At 37.8% G+C, this 25,710-nt stretch overlaps 1 protein-coding gene across 1 annotated transcript in view; it reads left to right on the plus strand.

The window, feature by feature from the left end:
- Positions 1-16,543, plus strand: part of PIGK (phosphatidylinositol glycan anchor biosynthesis class K) — a 127,321-nt gene extending 110,778 nt beyond the window's left edge. Inside the window, 1 exon segment of the mRNA NM_001131097.1 lies at positions 13,044-16,543. Within this exon segment, the coding sequence (NP_001124569.1) occupies positions 13,044-13,160 (117 nt within the window). The 3' untranslated portion in view covers positions 13,161-16,543.
- Positions 16,544-25,710: the final 9,167 nt, after the last annotated feature.

Below are 25,710 nucleotides of genomic sequence, written 5' to 3' on the forward strand. Positions count from 1 at the left end.
ACAACTACTCAATTTTTGGTATAGTGTGAAAGCCCCAATAGATAATGTGTAAATGAAAGAGCATGGCTATGTTCCAACGAAACTTTAGTTATAAAAACAGATGTCCAGCATGTGTATTGTAGTTTAGTGAACACTGCTGTGTAAAAACAAATCCCTTTTTCTCTGACTGTTTTAAAGATATTCTCTGTCATTGTCAGTGTTTTGATTATGCTGTCCCTTTGTGTAGTTTTCTCTGTGTTTCTTCTGCTTGGTGTTGAGCTTTAGGGATCTGGTAGTTTCTAGTTTTCATGAAATTTGGAAAAATTTCAGCTATTATTGATAGAGGCAGGAGACAGAGAAATTCTAGGCAGATAGGGGTGGGTCCCCAGTGAAACCCCACCTTCAAGCCAAAAAAGCAAACAGCCTGAAACCCATGGCCCAAAATTTGCCCGCTCTCTCCCAATTGGTTCTTTCTGAATAATGCCTTTTACTAAACGAATGTTGCCTTTTCCAAAACTACCTATGGCCTGCCCCACCCCCCATCCTGTGCTTATAAAGACCCCAGACTCAGTTGTTAGGGAGGGAGATGGCTGGACTTCGAGGGAGACGGCTGAACTTAAGAAGAGATAACCTGACTTCAGGGAAGATGACGTGCCCTTTCTGTCCCCTCTCCAGCTCCCTTCTCCGCTGAGAGCTGTTTTCATTGCTCAATAACATTCTCTACCTTCACCGTCCTTCAATTGTCTACACGACCTTATTCTTCTTGGACACCAGACAAGAGCTCAGGACCCACCAAGCATGGGTACCTAGAAAGGCTCTCACACCAGCCTTTTACCCTCGCTAGTAGAGGGCAATCGCCCCGTTGCTCCATGCACTGAGGCAAGGGGCCAGCTTAGCTGCTAACGCACTGCTGTCTACAGATGGCAGAACTAATAGAACACTGTAACACCCACTCTGGGGCTTCAGAGTCGTGGGCACCCTCACCTGGGTGCTGCTGTTGGCCTTGCATGGAGCTTTCTCCTGCCAGTGCCTGGAACGGCCAGTCAGATCCCACACTCGCTTGCTCACATGTTCCCTCCCACAAGGGGTTGAGCATGGTGGGCCGAGTAAACACGGTGCCTCTGTTGCGAGTTTGGTGAAGGCGTGAGAAAATCCTGTGTCGTTATTGGTTTTAGATATTTTTATCCCTTCCTACTTGGGACTCCAATTAGGCAAATGTTATCCTGCTTGATATTTGCCATAGCTTATTTAGGCTCTGTTTATTTTTTTCTGTGCCCTTTTTCTTCTGTGCTTCATTATGAATAATTTCTATTGCTATTTTATTTGTTCTCTGATGTTTCTTTTCCAGTGTATTATCTGCTGTTAATTCCATCCAATGTATTTTTTATTTCATATGAAATGAAATTTCATATTTTTTATCTCAAGATCTTATATGGGTCTTATTTAAATATTCTAGTTCTCTCCTCATATGTTCATGTTTTTCTTTACATTTGATTTAAAATATCTGCTTTCAGATCTCTGTCCATTGAAATCATCATCTTTTTCATAAGTCTTTTTCTAGTAATTGTTTTTCCTCCTGGCTGTATGTCATATATCTCTTTTTTGCATGCCTGGATTTTTAAATTGGATGCTAGATGTTTTTAGTTTTTTTGTTGCTGTTAGCTGCTGGACTTTAGATTTTTGTTTTATTTATATAGTGAGTGATGAATTTTGTTTGAGGGTAAGTTTGATCACTTTAAGAATTGCTCTTAAGTTGTTACCAACAGATCCAGAGCAGTCTTTTTTTTTTTTTTTTTTTTTTTTTTTAAGATAGCACCACTATCCTGATTTAGCCTCACTATAAGCTGTGACCTGATGCTTTTGTATCTTACAAGGTCTGTCCATTTCTCCAAGTGTGTACATGAACGATTCCCAACCCTGAAGAAGCTTTGGGAATTGTTTGGCCTTTTGATATTTTTTCTCCTCCTACCAGCTATAGATAGTTTCTTGTCATGCATGCATAGATTAGAACTCTGCCAAAAATGCAAGTAGATTCCTCTGCAGATCTCTGGAGCTCCTTCGTGTATTTCTTTCTGTGCAGCTCCCTCCTCTTCTATCCTGCAAATTCTAACCACCTAAACCTCCCTGAATTCTAATTTGTGTCTCTTCCACTCAGGAAGACTGCCAGGCTGTGTTTGGGTCTCTTTCCTTGTGTTGTAGTTTGGAAACTGCCTACAGCCAATGAGCTTGGGGCAATTAAAGGACTCATTTGTTTCGTTTTTCTCAGGGATCAGAAAACTGGTGCAAATTGTCCAATGTCTGAAAACCATTGTTTATTACCTTTTGTCTGACTTTCTAATTGTTCAAGATGGGCAGATAATTCCTTAGCATTTAATCTGTCATAGGTGGAAGCATAACTCTGATTACCCCTAAACAGACACTGATAGACACTGTTGATAAATGAAGTTTTATTATTTATTTGAGGGGACTGTGGGTTATTTTTCTCAGTTAAGAACTAAAAAATATATTCATTTACTTTGAACTTCAAATTCTTTTACATTTTTTGAGTAGAAAAGAAAATCATTATTGTCCCATAAATTACTTACCAATTACAAAGAGTAAAAATAGTAATTTTATTGTATTATAACTTGAAGGATGCCACCATAGCCAACATCACCAATAATGGAACAAACTGATATTGTACGCCTCATAATGTGATACAATTAGGACTCAGTATTACTTACAAAGTATTTCTAATAAACAAACAATATGCATAACCTGAATCTAATCATGAGAAAACATCAGAAAGATCCAAACTGAAGGGCATTTACACAAACAACTGGACTTTGGTTTCTTGCTTCCTTCCCTCTTTCTTTCACCCTCAATGTTGAATCCTAGGATGAGTTATTTTCTTCAAAGTAAATTAAAGATAGAATGCCATTGCCATCTGACTCATTTTATATACTAAAGAAGACTAGGATGGTATAAAACAAACAAAAAAAGCTTCTTTGAGAAAGAGCTCTTGGAAATTTAAATATAAAAACTGAAATGTAAACATATAATAAACATCTGGACTATCTGCATCAAAAGCTTCTGCTGTTGTATGAGTTTTCTATCATTGCTGTAACAAATTACCAAAATTTGGTGGTTTAAAACAACCCAGATGTATTATTTTACAGTTCTGAAGGTCAGCTGTCCAACAGGGGTCTCACTGGGCTAAAATCAAGATGTCAGTCATTTCTGGAGGGTGTGGGGGAAGAATCAGTTTCCTTGCCTTATCAAGCTTCTAGAGACCACCCACATCCTATGGCTCATGACCCGTTTCCTCCACCTTCAAAGTCAGCCAGAGTCCCTTCTCAGGTTGTCATTACTCTTGTTCTCCCTATTCTGCCTCCTTCTACCACACTGAAGAACACTTGTGATACTATTGGGCTCACCTAAATAATCCAGTATAATCTCACTATTTTAAGGTCAATGGATTAGCAAATTTAATTTCATCCATAATCTTCAATTTTAAAGCATACCACTCACAATTTTGGAGGGTGTTGCCTCTAGAAATATAATAAAATCCAAATAATTAGGAGTGGTTACCAGGAAACTAAGCCTGGATGCCTCTTCAGTGGATGCCTCTCCTGTGGAGATTCTTGGATTTCATTAATTGCACGATGAAGTAATACATTGAAATGAGATCCACTGAATGGAATACCACAACAGGTCTTGCTGCCACCTTTGAATGTTTTCACCAACTGTAGTTACTTTGCCCATTTGGAAAGTCTTTTAACCTCCTCCATTGGAATCTATCTTTTACATGATTTTAGAAGAATTTTTTTTGTGTGTGTGAGATGGATTCTCACTCTGTTGCCAGGCTGGAGTGCAGTGGCACCATCTCAGCTCACTGCAGCCTCCGCCTCCTGGGTTCAAGTGATTCTCCTGCCTCACCCTCCTGAGTAGCTAGGACTACAGGCGTGCACCACCATGCCCAGCTAATTTTTGTATTTTTAGTAGAGATGAGGTTTCACCATGTTGGCCAGGATGGTCTCGATCTCTTGACCTTGTGATTTGCCCGCCTTGGCGTCCCAAAGTGCTGGGATTACAGGTGTGAGCCACCGCACCTGGCCAAAAGAATATTTTTTAACTTATGACTTCTCACTGTGGAATCCTAAATTAGATTATACAGTTGATCACTATAATTCTTAATTTTTCCTTAAATCCTAAAACCAAGAACATTAATGAATTGGCATTTAATAGATGATGTTTATATTTGAGTATTTTATATTTCTTGTCTTCAAGAGGAAAATAATACATAACTAAGACAAATTGGCCTGTTGTATCCAGAGCTTGTGAGGACCTGATCAGGTTCAAAAATAGGTATCATAAACAGATCAAAATGTAGTAGAATCACACCCATATATTAACTGTAGTGTGAGATAATAAACCAAATATCACCAGTGCCCTGAAAAGAAGAAATTAATTCTTACTGGGGTATGAGAATAGACTTAACCTGGAGGTGAAATTTGAGGTAGGTCTTAGAGAATAATAAATAGGTATGGAAGACTAGGAAGAATTCAGTTATTTTTCTTTACTTCTATTTTTTTAAAACATAAAGTTAATGTCATAACTTCAAGTGTTATTCCACCCAAGGAACTCTGCCAACAATGCAAGTAGATTCCTTGCATATTTTTTAGTATCAGATGTAATAAATAGTTTCATGTATTGTTTATTCATCCAGGTTTGGCAGATTTGTTTGTGAATTAGTTTTATTGCTGTATAACAAACTTAGTGATTTAAAACCATTATTATCTCGCACTTTCCATGAGTCAGGAGTCCAGGCATAGCTTAGTTAGTTCCTCTGTTCAGGGTCTCACAAAGGTTTAATCAAGATGTCCACCAGGACTGTAATCTTATTTGAGGCTCAGGTTTCTCTTCCAAGCCTACTAATTAAAAGAATTCTGTTCTTTGTGTTTGTAGGACTGAGGGTGTCAGTCAGTTGTAAAGGCTGTCTGCCATTCTGTGTCTGGTGCACTGTACAACACGGCCGCTTGATTCTCGGAGGCCAACAGGAGAGCATCTTGGCTACTTCGAATATATCTATCTTTCCAACTTCAATCTCTGATATCTAGACCTCCTTTTAAAGGGCTCATCTGATTAGATGAGTGCCTTATTTCCCACCTCTGTCCCTATGCCCTGGATAATCTCCTTTTTTATTAACTGAGAATCAACTGATTAGGTGCCTTAATTATATCCTCAGAATCCCTCATATGCCATATAATTCAGCCTAATCATAGGAGTGATAGTCCATCATATTCACAGGTCTTGTCCAGACTCAAGGGATAGGTATTATATAGGGCATTTATCCCAGGTTGAGGGAATCTTAGAAGCTGTCTTACATTCTGCCTACCACAGTTTGACTTATACTATTAATATAATTAGAGGAATACAAATTGTATTTTATATAAAGGATATAGATAGACTGGAAATACTAATAAACCACCACTAATTAAATAGTTGAACACAGCTATTTTCTGAAATAATTATAACTATAACCTTAGTAGATTGTTTTATGCTTTCTTTCTGTCCTTAAAATACAATTTAACTGAACTCATATGCTCATTATACTTTTAAGAATCTCATTGAAACCTTGGAAATTTTCCATTTGCTTCCCAATAAATGTGTGCAGTTTTCAAATCCTAAGTTTTTTCTTTTTACATAATTTTAATACTTAGATCTGTGCTCTGTTAACTATTTTGAAAGTTATGTGGTAATGTTCTCCTAGCAACATGGAGGGGGAAACTGAATACTATTCGAAATTGGAAGTACAGTGTTGCTTAGCTACCTCTCTTTTAAATTTGAAATATTAGGCATTTCAATAAGAGGGTAGCCCTTAAGCTTTTAAGTGTTTGCTTATAACATATTGCTGTGTTTTATGTACGCTTTTCACCTTTGTATTGTAACTTATTGTGAAAGTTTAAAAAAAGAGGAGTGCATTTAATGTCAGTCACTAGAGTACCTTAACTACATAAAGTCAGTCATTTTTTTAAGAAGCTCTAATGGACACAAATGAAATTACAAGATATACTTTAATATGAACTTACCTCAAATGCAGCTATACTGCCAGATGCAATAATTATACCAATTTTGTCACTTGATTGTAAGTAAAATCATTGTAAAATGTCTAAAAGGTTACATATAGTTGTTTTAAAAATAGCAGTGTTGTCATATATCAGCAATATCGTTAAACACATACTGAAAAAGGACTTTATTACATTATGTTGCTGTTATGCTATCTGGGTTACTTTTTCTTAAAGTTGGATGTCAGTAATAAACAGTGTTGCTGCAGTGTTTCTCCTATTTGGAAAGGAATATATGAAGATTCTTCTAGGTGGATTCTTTCAACACAAATTTTTGCTGCATAATCAAATTTCTCCCCAAAATAACTAAAGTAAGACATACTCATTATAGAAAACATTTTCAAAAGCTTAGGTAAGTATAGAGAAGAGATTTAAAACCAACTGTATCCCTGCTTCCCCCAGAAAAACACTAAGACTTTAGTATATTTCCCTTCTTTGAATATTGTTATAGAAAAATATCATATTTCAGATTCAATTTGCATCTTGTTTCCATTTTATTATTTTAGTATAAGCATCTCCAAATCATTAAAATTATTTGAAAATATTTTTATTGATTAATATGTTGATGTACAATGTTTCCTGTATTATGTAACTATAGATTCCTTCCTGTTTTTTATTATGTAGCCACTGAGAAGAAAACCTTTGTGAGCATTTCTCAATTCCTTAATATAGATCCTAGAAGTGTTACAAATCCTAGGAATTAGAATAAATGAATATTTTAAAGACCTCTAAATATGTTAATGGGTTATTTTCCAGGAAAGTTGACTGTCCTTATTAACATTTACTGGTTTAATTGTAAGAAGAGAAAGAAATACTTAATATATTGTGTTTATGATGAAGAAAAATGATTTTTTTCAAGTGTTAGCCATTTGTAATTATTCTTTTGTGAAAATATTTCCCTGTTCCATTTATTGATATACCCTCGTGTCTTACTGATTTGGGGGAGACCCTCATGTATTGAATTTATCCCCTTTTCTGTCATAAATTCCATTTATGTGCCTTTTAATTTGATTTCTATACATTTTGAAATACAGATCTTTCCAAAAACTTTTGTAAAAATCCCTTTACAGCCAGGCATGGTAGTTCACCCTGGTAATCCTAACACTTTAGGAGGCCAAGGAGGGTGGAGGATTGCTTGAGCTCAGGAGTTTGAGACCAGCCAGGTCAACATGGTGAAACCCTGTCTCTGCCAAAATACAAAAATTAGCCAGGCATAGTGGCACACACCTGTAGTCCCAGCTACTTGAGGGGGTTGCTGAGGCAGGAGGATCACTTGAACCTGGGAGATTGAGGAGTCTGCAGTGAGCTGAGATCATGCCACTGCACACCAGCCTGTGTGACGAAGACCCTGTCTCAAAAAAAAAAAAAAAGTTTCCTCTACCTTCTCTTTATTTTCACACTGCTTTTAGGCTTATTAATACCCTTATCATACAGATTCTCCTACATTTTATCTCTTTTTCTTCTTCTTCTATTTTTACATTTAATTCTGAACCATGTAAAGTGTGTTTTTGTTTACAGTGTTGGGTTAGGAACAAAATTGATTTTGTTTCCAAATGCTAATCCATTGTTACAGCACCAGTAGGACTACTATTCCCTTTCCCACTGATTTGTGATAGCCCTTTTATAATATACTAAATCCTGGGATACTGGACTGATTGCCTAGTTTCTGTTCTGTTTTATTCGTCTTTCTACACTTGCATCAGAATCACATTATTGTTTAGCGTTATATATATTTTTTAATATTTCTGACTGTTTACCCCTCTCTGTAGAGTAATGTAGATTGTTTACCTTACATCTCATGTTATGGGTATTCATAGTTTTTTTTATTGTTATTGTGAATGAAATTTTTTTCTATTTTCTGACTCATATTTGCTGACATACTTGAAAGATAATGATTTTTAAAAATATTTGTATGAAATCCGAGCCCTTTGTTCTCAATAATTGTAAGAATTGATTTTATGGAGCTTTTTGATATCTAATAATAATATCTATGAGTAATGAAAATTTACTTTCCCTTCCTACATGTTATGTCTGGATTGGCTACAAATTCCAGAGTAATGTTAACTAATAATGTTAACAATGGGTGTTCTTATCACAGGAAAGTTAAAATCACGATTAAGGAAAAACTGTGGTCATCTTTCAGTTAAAACCCAAATCATAGTTGAAAACAAATCATCCTTAATTTTCTAGATTACATTAACTGCCTTGCACATTTATCATGGAAAAAGGTACATAAAGATCTTGGGTAGTGTGCGTTTCTGCAGCACGGGTGCAACATGTGATTACCTCTAATTGGTAACTTTAAAGGGAAGAGGAACCAAACTTCAGATCTAGACTTCAGTTGGAAGAAGGCAAAAGGGAAGCTAGATGAGTTAGTTTCTAGATTCCCCCGCGTCACCGTCATTTCCTTGAAAGCAATTCCTGGCATGGTGCAATTGGAGTTTCTTTCCAGAAGACTATAAAGGAGAGCTAGAGGAGAGCAGCACTGCATCTCCACTAAACTGAGGGCTTGATTTGCTGCCCTCATGCTGTTCTTATGCCATTGTTAGGAAAACCTGAAGCTACAAGTATGGAGATGGGAACTTTTTGTTTTTTTATGGTGATAAAGGATCAGGGTTTTTCTTTTCTTCATGTTAATTGTCACCGCTGTGGATATATTTCATAACTTTTGATGTATCATGAACCACTCCAAACCTAGTAATTTAAAACATCAGTCATTTATTTAGCTCACAATTCTGCAGGTTGGCAATTTATGATGAGTTTAGCTGAGCAGTTCTGTTCTCAGTTAGGCTCCGTCATGAGTTTGTGGTGTGGTCAACTCGATTAGTTAGATGGTTTTGCCCTTATAGTTGGCTGGTTATTAGCTGGAGGGAAGCTCAGCTCTTCTGTAGCTGGAAGTGTAGGCTTTTTCTCCTGGTGGTGGAAGAGGTCTGAGAGACAGCAGAAGCAAGCCAAGCCTCTTGAGGCTAACTTACAGCTGGGACATTGTTACTTGTGTTGCATTTTGTTGGCCAAAAGAAGTCATAAGACCTGCTGATTCAAAGGATAGGGATATAGATTCTACCTCTTGATGACAGCTTCTATAAAGTCACGTTGCAGAGGGTATGGACACAGCCAAGAATGGGTAATTAGGGCCATGTTTGCCCATCAATCTAACATACAATTGGATGAATGAAGGACTCGAAGATGTGCTTAGAACACTATGTTCCTTGTAAATGTGGATTTTAATTTTGCTGTTACAAAGTTATGTCATCCAGCTCCCTTTTTATTTCAGCCTGTTATCTTTGTATCATGTATTCTTTTTCTCTTTATATTGTTCTTTCATTTTTGGTTGGTTGTGAATCTTTATTCAAATCCATGCCAGATAAAAATTGTCTAAAATTAATTTTTGGTTCCTTATTAAATTTTTCTCAGAGAGATCTTCTCTGCATCTTCAGGTTATAATTTATTTCTCATGTTTGGGAGTATTTTTCCTCATAGAGCCCACCTCAGTTTTTCCTTTTTATTTGGACACTGTTGGTATTTGCCAACAGAGTGTGTGGATGGTTTTCACTATCCACTTAGGTTTAAATGCCTTCTCAAATCTGTATCTGAGGAATAGGTTGTTATATGGTTCCAAGTGACTGGTTCTTAGACCACTCTAAATGTGGCTTAAACTAGGATCATCTGCTACCATGCCTCTTATGCCTGTTTTTTGGGGCACTTAAAAAAAGGTGAAGTATATGGAAAAAAAACCATATTTTTAAAACATGTACTACTAACAGGATTTTCCCTGCATTTTCTGGTCTCTGCAGAGCTTTTCCTGTGATACTAAGCCTTCCAGGAAGCAGTGAACCATTGTCAGTGCCCCTCTACCCTTTTGTCATATTGTTTGCTGGGAATTATATTTAAATGGACATATAAAGAGGTGTGCCACTGGGAACTGGGAATGAGTTACACAACTCTGGCTGCCTCATAAATCCATCTTTCTACTGCATAAGCACTGTGTCTGTTAAACAGCAGGTGGAAAAAAGGAGTGAGCTAAAGTCCCTTACTCAGCTGCAGAAGTATTGTGTTTCACAGAGCAAAGCAAGCCTTTGCATGGTGTATACCAAACAGAAAACTAAGCCTACCATTAATTTGTTTCTAATCCTTGTTTCTGGGACTTTCAGATAGTGAAACTGTCAGAGATTTCTCATCAGAGGTTAACTGAATTTTGGTAGGGTGTGCTGTTGTCTTTTTCTGTGCCTTTGTATGGATTATTGTGAGAAGGTGGGAGAGACTGCACTAGGGGATTCTATTCAGATACTTTCTTAAGCTGAGTCCAAAGTGCATTTAGTTCATAATGCATTTTCCATTTTTTATTAATCAAGAAAATGTATTGAATGAACATTAAAAAACATAGAAACTGCAAAGAGTAGTTTTGAAAGGCCAGGATTTGCTGCTTTTGGTAGCTTATGCAGTGTTATCATGTGAATAAGTTTACTGTTCCATTATAATTTTGCAGAAATTACATATATTTCTTAGTCCTCCATTGTTACTTTTAAAGTTTGCTGTTGGAGAAATAGCACTTTGACTTTCTCTTTGTTCCTACCCTGGCCATCAGTGGTCTAGATGTGAAACACATACCTGTCAAGGAGGTTGAAAGACCAGAATGAAGTGCCTCCAGAATTCTCCATGCCAGCCTGTAGAATAATGGGTCGAAATAGCTGCCAGGACTAGTTGTTGAATCTTTGGAAAAATGATAGTTACTTTCAAAGATGCTATTTTTTCCATAGTTGTCTTGTCTCTGGCAACTGTTTCTGGCTGCTAATTTTAAGATCTAATAGTAAAATTACAACCTCAGGGAGTCCATCTCATTGGAAAGTAACTGGAGTTATTACAGCTGCAGAGTTAAGATTTGCTATTAACTACTTGATTATTGTTTCTATAATCTCTAATGAATGTAGAGCTTAAATGATGTTCACCATTTTTTGAAAAACATGACTTGGTTTAAATGCCTTCTTAACTCTTTTAGCTGTGAAGTTCATTAATTGGATTTATGGAACAATTGTCTATAGCCTGTTCTCCTTAGTTAAGAGTTTACATTGGTGCCAGATTTTGACAATATGTATTTAACTTTTCTACAGTAGTAACCTAAGTGTGAGTGTTTTTAAATGCCATATAAATCAGGGACTCCTAGTTGTTAGGGAAAATCAGTATCTGATCTCTCAAACTAGGTCAGTGCTTTTAAACTGGGCTTTCAGGGAATATCTATAGGTTGTATAAAAGTGTGCTTCCACTAATAATGAATAATGGTAATCTTTTCCTGATATGTGGAAAAGTAGTTTTAGATCTTAAACGTTTTCAGCCCTTTTGTGTGAATTACAAATTGTTTGACTAGTAGAAAATAAACAGGACAAAAACTGAGCAGTAGTCTTGTTTAGTTTACTCACTTATTTTTTCATTGACATATGCTTGTGATGTTTATATTACTTATCTTTAATATAGCTTTGCTTTTTATTAATTATTCTAGATTTTCTACTGGAATTGAATTAAGATTTGTCACAGTATTGCACAGAAAGCACTGTAACTTCCAAGAGCTTTGCCATTAGAAATGGTTTGAGAACCACTGAACTTACCATCTTGTAGGATATTAGAGGGCAAGGACTTTTGCCATTATCATCACACATTGTTGAGTGGAAGCCACTGCAGACTCTTAAGTGGAAAATAACATGAGGAAAATTGGATTTAATATTTTGGGATAAATTTTGAGGGAGTTTTCTGGACGGACCGGTAGAGGTTGAGGGTAAGCATAGGAATGAAGATGGAATGTAACCACTTTAAACATTGGTAGGTCAGTTTATATTAAGCATTTGATTAAAAGCTCTGAAAACTCTAGCATTATGATTCAAGTTAAAATATTGAGGTAGCTTTTTTTCCTTTTAGTTTGAAAAGTTAATTTTGAATTGATGGACATTATACATGATGACTCAAGCAAATTTTAGCTTACTATTTCTCTCCCCTATAGTCTAAAATATGATTCTAATATCATAACTGTCATTACATTCTTGGCCAGTAATTCAGTAAGTAGAAAAGAGATCGTCACAAACTTCCAATTACAAGGCTGTAATATAGCTGTTGAAATGACAACTAAATGGAGAAGACTGGTCTTGCTGGACAAAAAAGCATACATGACACTTGTGGGGTGGGGAATAGAAAAGGGGGATAAAAAATTGACTTAGATGGACTTTGATCCCAGGGAGTATGCAGGGAGATAAATGATAAAGATAAATATAATAGTGAATAGGAGTAACAATAGAAGGAGTTATAGTTCAGGTACTATGGGAACTCAAAGAAAATAACATATCAGGTGGGAGAGTCTGGAGGAGGCATTTGAGTTAGTGAGTTTTGAATAGGCACAATTAATAGGTTAAGGAGCATTCTACCTCAAGGGAAAAACATGACCCAAGGCACTGGCCCTCAAACAAGTGTGTGTTGAATAGCTGAATGGAATTGGGTAGCGTTTGTTCTTCCACTGATTTACTCAGTATCACATATGAATGCCTCCTGAATGGCAAGCATTATGGCAGGTTGATGCTGGGAATATAATAAGATGACCCTCATGGAACTACAGTCTAATAGAGATAGATAAAACTGACAAATTAATGAATATATAAATCCAAAGTGAGAAAGACTGTTAGGCTACTGAGTAACTTGAGTGAGGATAGATGGTATGATTAGGTAGTCAGGGAAGGACTCTTTGAGGAAACAAAATATAAGCTGAAACTGATCTTTGTTAGGAAACAGTTTACCCTGTGGGATATTTACCCTGTCTGAAGTCTTTACCATTGTTGCTATCCCAATGTGTTTAATTTGACTAACTAGTCCCCATTCAAGCACAACCAGTGAAATTTATCTTTTTCATCAATGTTTGCTTTATTGATTGCTGAATTATTTACCTGTTATAAAATTTATTATGTTATTCTTGTTTTGCAGAAACCGAAGCTGAAAGACTGGCATCCTCCTGGGGGCTTTATTCTGGGATTATGGGCACTTATTATCATGGTTTTCTTCAAAACTTATGGAATTAAGCATATGAAGTTCATTTTTTAGACTTGATGATGAATGAAGAATGCATGGAAGACTGCAAACTTGGATAATAATTTATGTCATTATATATTTTTAAAAATGTGTTTCTCTTGTGTGAATTGGAAATAAGGAAACTAAATTTGAATCAACAATTAATTTTATAACTTGAAGAAAAATAATTGTTAATGCAATTGCTTAATGGCACTAAATATATTCCAGTTTTGTATATTGTGTATTATAAAAGCAAATGAGACAAAGAGATCAGAATACATTGATTGTTTTTGAAAATAGTAATTTCCGCTTATCCCCTTTTCATTTGGAAAAGAAAAAATTGTGAAGACATTAAATTCTCACTAACAGAAGTAACTTCGGTTAATTATTTTTTGTATATCCTCCCAATCTTTTGACTTATGCACATATTTTTTCCCAATATGGAGATCATATGGAATATACTATTTTGTAATGTCTTTTTTTATTTTACAATGTATTATCAACCTTTTCCCTCTCAAAAATACATTGTGAATGACTGCATAGTATTCATTATATGAATATTTAATTCATTTCACAGTCTTCTATTGTTGGACCACTTACATTGTACCAAACGTTTTCCTTTGGTTTATTCTTTAATGTATTAATATTTTACTGCTGGTCACTCATGGAATCCTGCAGCTTTAATTAAAAGCAAAGATGAAAAATTGGTTTTTTAATCTATGGCACTGACAATCTCCAGGACCTTGTATGTTGCCAGTTTATTTGGGAAATTTTAGACCTTTGATAATTTCACAAATTGACTGCTCAAGAGAAACATACCCCATTGTTTTTCATTTGTAAGCGTTCTGTGATCTTCTAGAATTGGTCATGTCCTCTTCATTTTCCACCTTGAAGGAGAGAGCCAACAAGGACTTTATTTCATTCTGTTTTAGGTAAACCTCCTTGCCCACTGGCTGTATCTATACTTTCCCTGAGAAAAATCCCATAAAGTGGATGGACCTGTGAAGAAAATGTACGCTTATGGCCTAGCCTTCATGTCTGGCTGATGTATCCTATAAGGCAGTAAGCCCCTTTTCTGGTCTCTGGTAAGATGCAAGAGCTCATATCCCCATCACTGACATTTTAGTTTGGAAATAATATTGAGACTGTGCTATGACCAACCCCTGATGTTGTTTTTTCTTTTCAAACTTTTGCATATGAGTAGAGGAAAAGCCTAAAAGTTCAGTATTTATGTCTGGGGGGATACCTTCAAGTGTCTTATCTGTTTTATGCAAGAATTTATGTGTTCATCTTTATTCAGTGCGAAGATTTTTTTTATAATTTTGTTTATAATTGTAGGTAACATTAAGACAACTCTTCCTCCATAAGAAAACCTCCTAAAATTAATATTCCTTAAGATTTGTTTTTCCTTTTGCACTTATAATATTACCTTTTAATTGCATGCAAGATTGTCATACTTTTCACAGGCGAAGGATTGACCGTGTTATCTCCCTAGTTAGAACAAATGATATTGAGGCTTTTTGCCAGCTCTGAATCTTTATTTTAATTGATCTTTTTATTGATGTCTTATATAAATGAGGAAGAAAAATTTTGTCTGATTATGTGAAGGATCTTTCTGTACATGAAAAGAAGGGAAAATAAACTTGCAATTGAATAGACTGATTATAGTAGCACTGAGACACAAAAAGATTGACCTTGTTGCTCTCCAGACACTCATACAAGGTCGTGGACACCACGGTGAGGTGGAGCTATTTAGGGTGGTAAAGAAATTATGATTGTTCTTGAGCCAAAGTAATTTAGTTTGAATATCATGAAACATACCCTGATGGGTAAAGACTGCTAGAAAGTAAAAGGATTTGTCTTCAGAGGTTGTAGAAGGTGCCCTTTTTAGTTAAAACCAAACTGGGAAAAGTAATACTGGATAAAATATTCAGGATAAATTTTACTTCGGCAGAATTTCAAAGGGCAGTTATTCCTCTGTTTCATTATTGAATCTTCAGAATATAGTTAAAGCCAAAAGCTTAAAATATGTTAAATGTTTCACTTATAACCATAATCTTTTTACATAGAGCATACTCTGCCTTCATAATAACTAAATCCTCTGCATGTGGTAGATGAGTATGTTTAGGAAATATTGTCAGTGCAATTAAATGGCCTACACTTTAAACAATAACATAAAAACAAATCCTTAAATATATTCTACTTGAGTCACAAAAGCTGAACAACAGAAAGGTGTTTTGTTTTTGCCTTTCTCACAGTGTTGTGGTGAGAATCAGATGAGATAATATTTTGACTAAACACTTTGGAAATTGTAAATATATGGTGGCATTATTGTTCTTATGTTGGCTTAGGGGGATACCAAAGGGGAAGTTAATGGTCACAGTGCACTTATGTAGATTTCTAAGCTACTCAATGTGATTCTTGTTCTCTTTGCTGTTCTTTTTCTCCTCCCCCATGGTGTCCTTCAGAGAGAAAAGGAATGTAGATAAATGAATCCCAGCAGATGTGTCCTGACATTTCAGGGAGGGACAGGGTATAATGATGTCATCCTGCAAAGGCAGCCTGTGTGAGAAAAAGAAATCAAATGATGTGGATTTTAAAATTACAAAAGACATTCATTTGCAGTTTATGAAAGGAGAATGTAGTTTGGATACAAAGCTGATTAAATTGGATCAAGAAAAATTAGAATTAAATGCAAAAAATAATCCATGCATTTATGGTTTTGATTCTTATATATTCCCAGCTAGTTGAAAATGATGATTCCCACAAGAAGCATAACTCAGCTTGTTTCTGCTTACTGAGTATTTTCTACTATGGTATATGTTGATAACATTTCTTCCATTATGTATGTTGTATACCAGAGTTACAGTTACTGTGGGAATCATAATTTGAAATTTTGACTCCTGTGTTTCTGGAATCTTTACAACAAATGTTGCATTAACATATAACTTTTTTCAGTTGACTTTACCAAAATTAAGCCCATCTTTCGTAGATACTGTTTTAACATGTGAAAGAAATATGTTATAAACATACTACAAGGTATGGCTATAAAATAACGAGATCAGTATCCATTTTTGCTTTATAGAATTGGCCTTATTGCTTCATTGTCACATCTCATACTCAAGGGCATTTACTACAAAGAAAGCGTTCTCCAATATTGCTGTTCTGTTGCTGCCTGCCCTATTTACACATGTACCTGCTACTTAAATAGGAAAGCCTTTCAATTCATGGACAATACACCTTGGTGGTAACCAGGCTTTTATTTTTTTTTCTTAGTGTAAAAAATGTACTGTTTTGGAAATGTGCTGTGAAATATTAGGTTTAACTGTGTAGATCCTAGAATAAGGGGATTTATATAGATGAAGTTGTAACCAAGAAACTGGTTATTAAAAATTTATTTACTCCAAACATGGAAAGTTGGCAGTGTCATTCTTGTGTCACTTGCACAGCTTGCAGTGTCAGAGACTTCAGAGGACTCTGAGATTTGCCTGCTGAGGTATACCCAGTCATAGGGTCTGCCAGGTGGGAATCACATGATATGACTCATGTTCAATTTTCTGTCTTTTGACTATGGTAGTGCCAGCTTTGACTGTGCTAGAGTTTCAGGGATGGACATGAGCGAAACTTTCTTAGGGCAGTCATTTAATAAGGTCGTAAATGTAAAGCAAATTGGCTGGGCGCGGTGGCTCACGCCTGTAATCCCAGCACTTTGGGAGGCCGAGGCAGGTGGATCATGAGGTCAGGAGATCGAGACCATCCTGGCTAACATGGTGAAACCCCGTCTCTACTAAAAATACAAAAAATTAGCTGGGCGAGGTGGCGGGCGCCTGTAGTCCCAGCTACTCGGGAGGCTGAGGCAGGAGAATGGCATGAACCCCCGGGGGCGGAGCCTGCAGTGAGCCGAGATTGCACCACTGCACTCCAGCCTGGGCGACAGAGTAAGACTCCGTCTCAAAAAAAATAAAATAAAATAAATGTAAAGCAAATCACACAGTGTCCGACATATAGGAAAAGTCAATGTTTTGTTCTTTGCTGGGCAGGACTATCTTGCTTTTAACTTCCACTCAGGCCCAGGGTCTGGTCACTCTTTAGAGAACATTAGCTTTGCTATTCTTAGACTGTCCTTTTCCCATCTGTTTTCAGCAGGCCTAAGTTTTGGGTAACAGTTTCTTTTGATACTATCCAACAATTTTAATCCATAGGCTCTCTTGCCTCCCTTTTCTAGATTTTTCTCCTATTTTAGGTAGATTGAGGTTTTCTCATCTTCCCTCAGCCTTAGTGTTCCACTGTCTTCTTTTTTCATATTCAGTCCACTCTGTTGGGAACATACCTTTAACATGATTTAAGGGACAGTCTTTCCTCACCCTCAGGTTGTAGACGTCTGGATAATAATCTAGTACTGCAAAACAGTGAGCATTACATTGCCAAGAGAACATATCCCCTACTTTCCCTACCCTTTGTTAGAGCTTTTTTAGTTTCAAATGATAACAACCCAAGTAGAACAAATTTAGGCCAAGAGGGGAATTTGCCAGAAGAATATTAGGATATTTTGTATAATCTTTCAGAAGTGGGGTCAGGTCTGAGCCTCATCAGGCACGGGAGTATCACCTGGACTCTTTCTCTCTCTGTGTTCCCTTTATTCCTCCTGGAAACTGGCTTTCTCACATGATGGATAGAGCCTCATATCCCATGCTTCTACCACAAGAGAGAGGTAAATTACTGTCTTCCTTTAATTCCAGTTCTACAAGTCTTATGGAAGAATAGATTAACCTTATTGGCATCACGGGTTCACAGGCCAGAGGGCTAAGGTCTTGTAAGCCCATAAGGACCTCTGGTGGCATACCCCATTAGTGCTCCTCCCAGAGAAGGATGGGATCACAGGAGTTAGGCAGTTACCCTTATTACTTTCTGCTAACTTGCTGTTCAATGGGTGGCTCATGGAGCTGCAGTATCCCCCCTGTAGCTTCCTAGAAATGCAGAATGTGATGCCCCACCTCAGACCTACTGAATTAGAATCTGCATTTTAACAAGATCCCCAGGAGTTTGTGTGCCCGTAAAGTAGGAGAAGCACTGACCTACTACAACTTTCTAGACAAAATAGCTCAATTTTGTCTCCTAAAAAGAGATTGTAAAAGAAGATCACAAACACTTGCGAAATAAGCAGCCATGGATAGCATCTTTTATGGGTTAATTGACTCTTTAGCATTATTCCTGACTTCTATTCAGACCTTGTAAGACTGTGCACCACTCTCATTCTCTTTCTTTCTGAGGCTTTTTCAAAATGTAATAAATGCTTAAAACAAGCAGCTAATTAGCATTTATATGTGTAGTATCTTCAAATCCCTTGACACTCCTCTCATCAAGATGTGGAGTCTAAACTCCCCGCCCCTTGAATATGGGCTGGCCTTAGTGACTTAATTCTAATAAATAGAGTGTTACCGAATACTACTGCATGACTTCAGAGATCATAAAAAGGATTATAACACCTGCCCAGCTCTTTTCTAGGACACTTGCTCTCAGAACCCAGCCACCATCCCCTGAGGAAGCCCAAGCCGCATGGAGAAGTCACATATGTGTATTGTGGAGGGCAGCCCCCCAGCTGAGGTCCCAGCCAGGAGCCAACATCACACTCCAGAGATGTGCAGGAAGGAGCCTCCAGATGTTCCCTGACTGCAACCACAGGAGAGACCCCCAAGTGAGAACCACTTAGTTATCCCCAGAACCATGAAAGAAATAATTACAAAAAATTGTTATTTTACTCCATTAGTATAGAGTGGTTTGTTGTATAACAATTAGTTATTGAAACACTGTGTTAATGAGTTACACACTCTAGTAGATGCTTATGAAGGATACAAAAATCTAATTCATTAAAGAATTACAAGTGGATTCTAGAAAGGAAAAAAACTACATAGCAGAAAATGACGAGTACTGTATAAGAGCTATAGGACAGGCACTTAAAGAGAAACTTCTGTTTTTAATTGCTATATAGATATATTATTAATCTTTTATTTACTATCAGTTGAAGAGGCAGAGCACACATCAAGGAGGAAGTAAAATTTGAGTCATGATTTATAGATAACCAGATTAGATTTCTCTATCTCTTGCCCCTCTCTATTTTCCACTATTGTTCTTTTGAAAATTGTGCATTTTCTTCAGTCTTCCTGCTCTACCAACTTAGTTCTTTCATCAAAAGGCTTTGCTTTGTAATCTGAAAATTAAACTGGGAGAAGGTAACCAGCTCAACTTCCTGCTCCACCTCCTACAAATTTGCCTTTATTTTCTCCCATCACACCCCTACCCCACTTCTTTGGGCTCAGAGACTGAGGCAGAGATGCCTCTGCTTTGAGTTATTGATCCCATCCCTTTTGGGATCTTGTTTACTCATCTCTTCCTTCAATTTCTTTTTACATAGAAGAGCTTCCCCTTGAATTTTATAAGATGTGTAAGTTTTCCTCATTTTAAAAATTCCTCTCAAAATCCTGTGTCCTCTTCTAAGTGCTTTACAGAGCTCTCCTCTACTTAATTTCATAGCTTTTCTTTTGAAAGAGTGGGCTGCATTCACTTACTGGCTTCCCTGCCTTGCCTCCTCTTCATTGTAAACCCCCCTTGTAATCTGGCTTCTGTTCCCACTACTCCCCTGAAATGATTTTCTTTACTGCTATCGGTGATGGAACTGCCAAATCCAATGGAAACTTTGAGCTTTGCTAATTTGGAGGTCTTTGCCCCCAAGAGGGAGAATGCTTTCATCAGGAGACACAACAATTTCACTGAATTTGAAGAGAACATTGCCACCTGGTCATTTGAGGCTGTTTATGTCACTAAACCAACAGGCCAAAAATAGGGAGTTGCTTCACTGGTTGGAGTGATTGATCTCAATTATCAAAGGGAAACTGAGTTGCTGCTACACACTGGGGAGAAGGAGGATTATGTGGAATCCAGGGGATTATCTGGGGTGCCCATTAGCAGTTCTTGTAACAACCAAAAAAAAATAAAAAGGCAGATGACTGGACTTTACCCTTCTGAAGGAGGGTTTAGGTCCCTCTACTGGATAAAGAATTGACCTGCTGAGCTTCTGGCCAAGGACAAAAGAAATATAAGCCAGAGGTATCAACTATGGCCTTGTGCCCAGCTACTGAAATGAGGACTGTAGTGGCTTTGTGTATTTTCTCTTTGGCTATTATATGTTTATGTGTGTAGACTGTTTCTCTTTTTTCCATTTTTGTTTTTACACAAACTATTGGTGCTTAACCGTACATAATAGTCTTTAGGCAAGAAAATAATCAATGAAACTATGATAGAATTTGAGGAGTGATGACTATAGCTGCCCATGGATACAGTGATGGTTAGGACTATGCATCTCTTTATTTTGTGAAGGATGAGAATTTCTTCACTTGTGAGAATAGCAATATCTTGTTAGGTGGAAACACAGAGTGCTTCATTGTACAGAACTCACATGAGTGAAGGGTAAATATGGAAAATGAGTAGCTAAAGGAATGTACTGTTCCCAGTTATCAACTCATTGTCTCAACCCCCAATCCACTTTTTACCATTCTATGATAATGGAGCTGAACCCTTTAAGAATTTCTTCTTTACAGTGAACATGTTGCTCAGCTTTGTCAATAGACAGTTCTGGAGGATCACAGAAGAAAGGAGCTTTTCTTCTTGTTTCTGGTGATCTTCTCCTGCAGGGAGAGAGAGAGAGAGGGAGAGAGTACGTGTGTGTGCACACACTCTGTGTTTTCTGCAGTGCCCAGTGGCCGGCAGCACAGAGCACCTTACTGTGGACAACTTTTTAGTGGGAGGGCTACCAGCAAAGCATCTTCACTTGAATGGCTGCCTCAGGCAACTGGTTCCAGCCATTTTAAGCAACGTGCAGATGGCGGGCACATTCTCATGAACATCTTCCCCCAGCATACCTCCTTGCAGAGAGCTGCTAACAGGGCACCTTCCTCTGGACAACTTTCCCCACATTCCTTCAGGTGGCTTTTCAGTGAGTTCTGAGACATGGCTCCTCCCTGAGGATATGACCTTAGCACTCCAAAGGGCAGTTTTCCAGCAAGCTCCACTGACACGACACTTCAGTGAACTTCTCTGCCAGTGTGCCTTGCCATGCCATCTCCAACGATGTCTGATCTCAGCCCTGGGAGGAGTTGGCTTCTTCCTTGGACTTCTGGCTCAGTCCTAGGGGAGGGGGCTGCCCATTCAATTTCCCTTTGGTAATTGGGATCAATCACTCCAGCCAGTGAAGCAACTCCTTATTTTTGGCCCATTAGTATAGTGACATAAACAGCCTCAAATGACCAGTTGGCAATCTTCTCTTCAAATTCAGTGAAATTACTGTTTATCTCCTAATGAATTCCCCCTTTTGGGGGCGAAGACCTCCAAAGTAGCAAAGCTCAAGAGAATGCCTGCCATTCCTATATTCTTTAGAGTACTTGTTATCTCTCACTAGCAACTGCCCCTTTACTCTAATTCTTTTTTCAAATGACTATGTGATTTCTGTGTCCTGACTGGACTTTCACTGATACAAGTCCTTAAAGAAACTAGATGGTATTACATGATGAAATTCTTGGCCATGGTCATTTAAATTGTTCAGATTATTCCTCTGGGTTTAAGGAAAAGTCTGATTCTCTCCAAAAGAGATGAACAAAGGGTCAGAGCCCATTCTTGACCACCTTCCCTAATTCTGAAGGCTTCCCTGGGATGCGAATGTTCATTACAACACTATTCACAATAGCAAAGACATGGAATCAACCTAAATACCCATCAATGATAGACTGGATAAAGAAGATGTGTTACATATACAACATGGAATGCTATGTAGCCATAAAAAAGAATGAGATCATGTCTTTTGCAGGAACATAGATGGAGCTGGAGGCTATTCTTAGCAAGCTAATGCAGGAACAGAAAACCAAACACCACATGTTCTCACTTACAAGTGGGAGCTAAAGGATGAGAACGCATGAAGAAGGGAACAACAAAGACAATGGGAACTACTTGGGGGTGGAGGGTGGGAGGAGGGAGAGGCTCAGAAAAGGTAACTACTGGGTGCTGGGCTTAATACCTGAGTGATGAAATAATTCTGTACAACAAATCCCTGTGACACGAGTTCACCTAGGTAACAAACCTGCACATGTAGCCGCAAACCTAAAATAAAAGTTAAAAAAAGAAAGACGTGAAAAGGCACCACCTTCTGATATCGTTCTGGGAGTTGGAGCTGGTCTATATGACGCACAGACCTATCATATATGTGAAAGCTATCCCACAAGAGTCTGAGCGACTGTTTTTTTTTTTTTTTTAATAACCCTGAATTCTTCTAGCTTTAGGCAGCTTCTCCTTGCTTCTTCTGACAAGTACAGGAAATGGAAAGATTCAGGAGCAGGAGGAGCCTCCTGTAACCCTGCTAAGAAGGGAGATAGATCAAAAAAGAAAAAAACATGTTAGCGGCCAATCGGTGTAGGAAATGTTCTAGTTTAGTTAGCTACAAAGCTGTTTGCAGATTAAGCCTGAATGGTATAGAGGTTAAAAGCCTAAGCTTTGTATTTCTGTCGCTTGTCAGCCTGATAAATGTACACTATACAAGGAACATAATGATTAAAATTACAAATAAGAAAATACATTTATAAACCAAGAAAACCAAACGTGGAGGAGAAAAATTGAGGTTGAAATAAGAAAATCAAATAAAAGGAATACAGATAACACACTGAACGGGTTAAAAAAGAAAACCAGGAACTCAGAAATTAGAAGTATAACTAGGGAAAAATGAGATAAAAGAATTAAAATTTTAGATGTTAAAATCAGAAACGTAGAATTTCGAGGATATGGTTGCGAATAAAGCTTAAGGAGAAAAGGAAACAATGTTTTCAAGTGAAAACAATGGAGGAAAAAATTAAATGGAATAGAAAGAGTAAGCCAGGTAGCTGAAACATTTTAAAGGAAGATAAAAACTAAGCAAAAATCTAGTCAAACGAATATAACATTCTCTAAGTGCTAAACATTTAGAGAACAAAACAACCTAAATATAGAAGACAAGAGCTGAACAATTTAAAACATGAGAAGAGCAAACATTTTTTTGAAAAGCAAATTACCTGCTTTTTAAAGACGTCTGGCTTTTCTTATTATTATTCTCCAAATACTAAAGCAGCCACACATTCCAGTAGATTGTCTCTGTACTTTTGATTCTGGAGGCCAGGTTCTTTGCAAAGCATCCTTCAGGGTTCCTTTAGGCCAAAGCCAAAGGTAGCAAGCAGTTCAAAATGTTTAACCTATTCTAGCTCCTCTTTCTCCAAAGGCTCTTGTCTCCTATGTCTGCATGGCCTTTAATTAGATACCTTGAGGAGTTGGCTGTGGAAACAGGCTGGAAAGATACATACCCTGGCTTGGCCAGCTCTGCTGTCTGCCTTGGCTCTGCAAGCAGTCCTGTAGACAAGCACTTCACTGCTTGTCAGGAAGCCCAGGAGTCACTCTACAGATATATTGCCTGCCTACACAGCTCTAGTTGCGGAAGTTATTATGGACTCTCCTTCTTCTCCTCACATTGCTGGCTGTAGTTTAGACAATCGTACTGTTCTGTAATATTTCAGGCCACAGGTAGAGAGCAAGTCAGTGGTTTTCAAACTTATGGGCTACCACCCACAATAAGAAGTACATTTCATATAGTGACTCAATACATACATATATGTATATATCTATATAACTGAAAAAGAAATTTTGTAAAATAAATACCCTCTCTAATATCATGCCATCTGTTACTTTCTTTTGTATTGTGTGTTACAGAATTGTCTCATGGGAACTGGAGCAATGGTTTTTAAAAATATTTTGCTGGCCAAGCACGGGATTACATGCCTGTAATCCCAACACTTTGGGAGGCTGAGGCGGGCAGATCACGAGGTCAAGAGATAGAGATCATCCTGGGCAACATGGTGAAACCCCATCTCTACTAAAAATACAAAAATTGGCTGGGCGTGGTGGCACATGCCTGTAGTCCCAGCTACTCGGGAGGCTGAGGCAGGAGAATCGCTTGAACCCGGAAGGCGGAGGTTGCAGTGAGCCGAGATTGTGCCACTACACTCCAGCCTGGCAACAGAGTGAGACTCTGTCTCAAAAAAAAAAAAAAAAAAGTACTTCCATCCACACTAAGAAATACATTTAACACTGTATCCCAATACACATATGTGTATGTATCTATATAATTAACAGTTTCACAATACAATACTCTTTCTTCTAATAGCATATCTTTTCTTCTTGTATTCTATTGTATTATAGTTCTGTTTACAGCTTCCCAGCTATATGTACCTACATTAGCAACTCCAGGATTCCTACCAAGCCAATTCAATGACAGCATAGAGAACCACAGGCAAGGAAAGTGCCCAAAAGGGTGGTAGAATCACTACAACATCTTTGTACTGAAAATGCACTTTACTACTCCCTATTGCCGATCTGGTCTATACATCGTATCTTTGTTCCCCCAACATATATGAGATATAAATACTTTTTATCTGTAAGGTACTTACAATAGGGGATGGGGAGCCAGGATACTGGTGAAGACAGCTCTAGAAGGGTTTCTACATGCCATTAAATTAGAGTATCTGTTGGTCATAATTTTTTTTGGAAGCTACAGAAAATCCATTTCGAGTATCCTTAAATAAAAAGTAGAATTTATTTACATAATTGAATGTTTAGGAAACATTTGTCTTCAGGCTTAGCTTGATCCAGGACTCAATGATATTCTAAGATGCATCTCTCAGCTCTGCTTCTCTGAAATGTCCCCATTCTCAAGGTGGCTCCCCCTGTGGTCGCAAATATGACTATAATAGTTCCAAACCCTAAAGCACCATGAACTGGAGGAAAAGTTTATATCTCTGCCTAGGGTCATGTTCTCATTCCTGAACCAATTATTGTGTCTGGGGAGACAGGATATGCCAATAGGTGTAAGCCAGTCAGGGCCTACTCCTGGAGCTCCCACATGATTAAGAGTGGGGGGACTGATTTTTCAAAGAAAATAAAGACAGAACTGTGACTTGGAAGATGGGAAAATGGAAGTGGGGCTGCCAAGGGCAGGTGCTTACTCCACTGAGCCTCAAATGCAGCATGGAGATAGGAAAAAAAGTTGTGGTGGGGAAGCCTTGTCAATGGGCAGCAGGCATGGGACAGGGGCAGCACTGTAGGTGGAAGGAGCAGCACGAGTGAGGCCAGGGGCCACCTTATGTCATCTGGTGTAGCTGGAGCTTCAGTACACACACTAAGGAGCAGTGAGAGATGAGACGAGAGCTGATAAAGCAGCCTGTGGGTTCTGATTTCCAGGCTACAGACTGAAAACTAAATTTAACAGCTAGTCAGAATTCTGAGAAAGATTTTAAGTAAAATTAGCACCGTAGGAGATTAACTTTGCATTAATGAAATGGGACAGAACTGCATTGGAGAAAGACAATCCTGGAAGATTGCAGTATTCCAGGCAAGAGTTAATGGAGTGCCAAACAGGGTAGCAGTGAGTGTAGAGAGAGGAGAGGAATTGATTCCAAAGCTCTGTGCCCCTCTATCCCATCACCCCATGAAACTTTCCATTCTGTTGACTTATGCAAAG

Source organism: Pongo abelii, chromosome 1 (assembly GCF_028885655.2).
Source record: "Pongo abelii isolate AG06213 chromosome 1, NHGRI_mPonAbe1-v2.0_pri, whole genome shotgun sequence".
Classification (NCBI taxonomy): Eukaryota; Metazoa; Chordata; class Mammalia; order Primates; family Hominidae; genus Pongo; species Pongo abelii.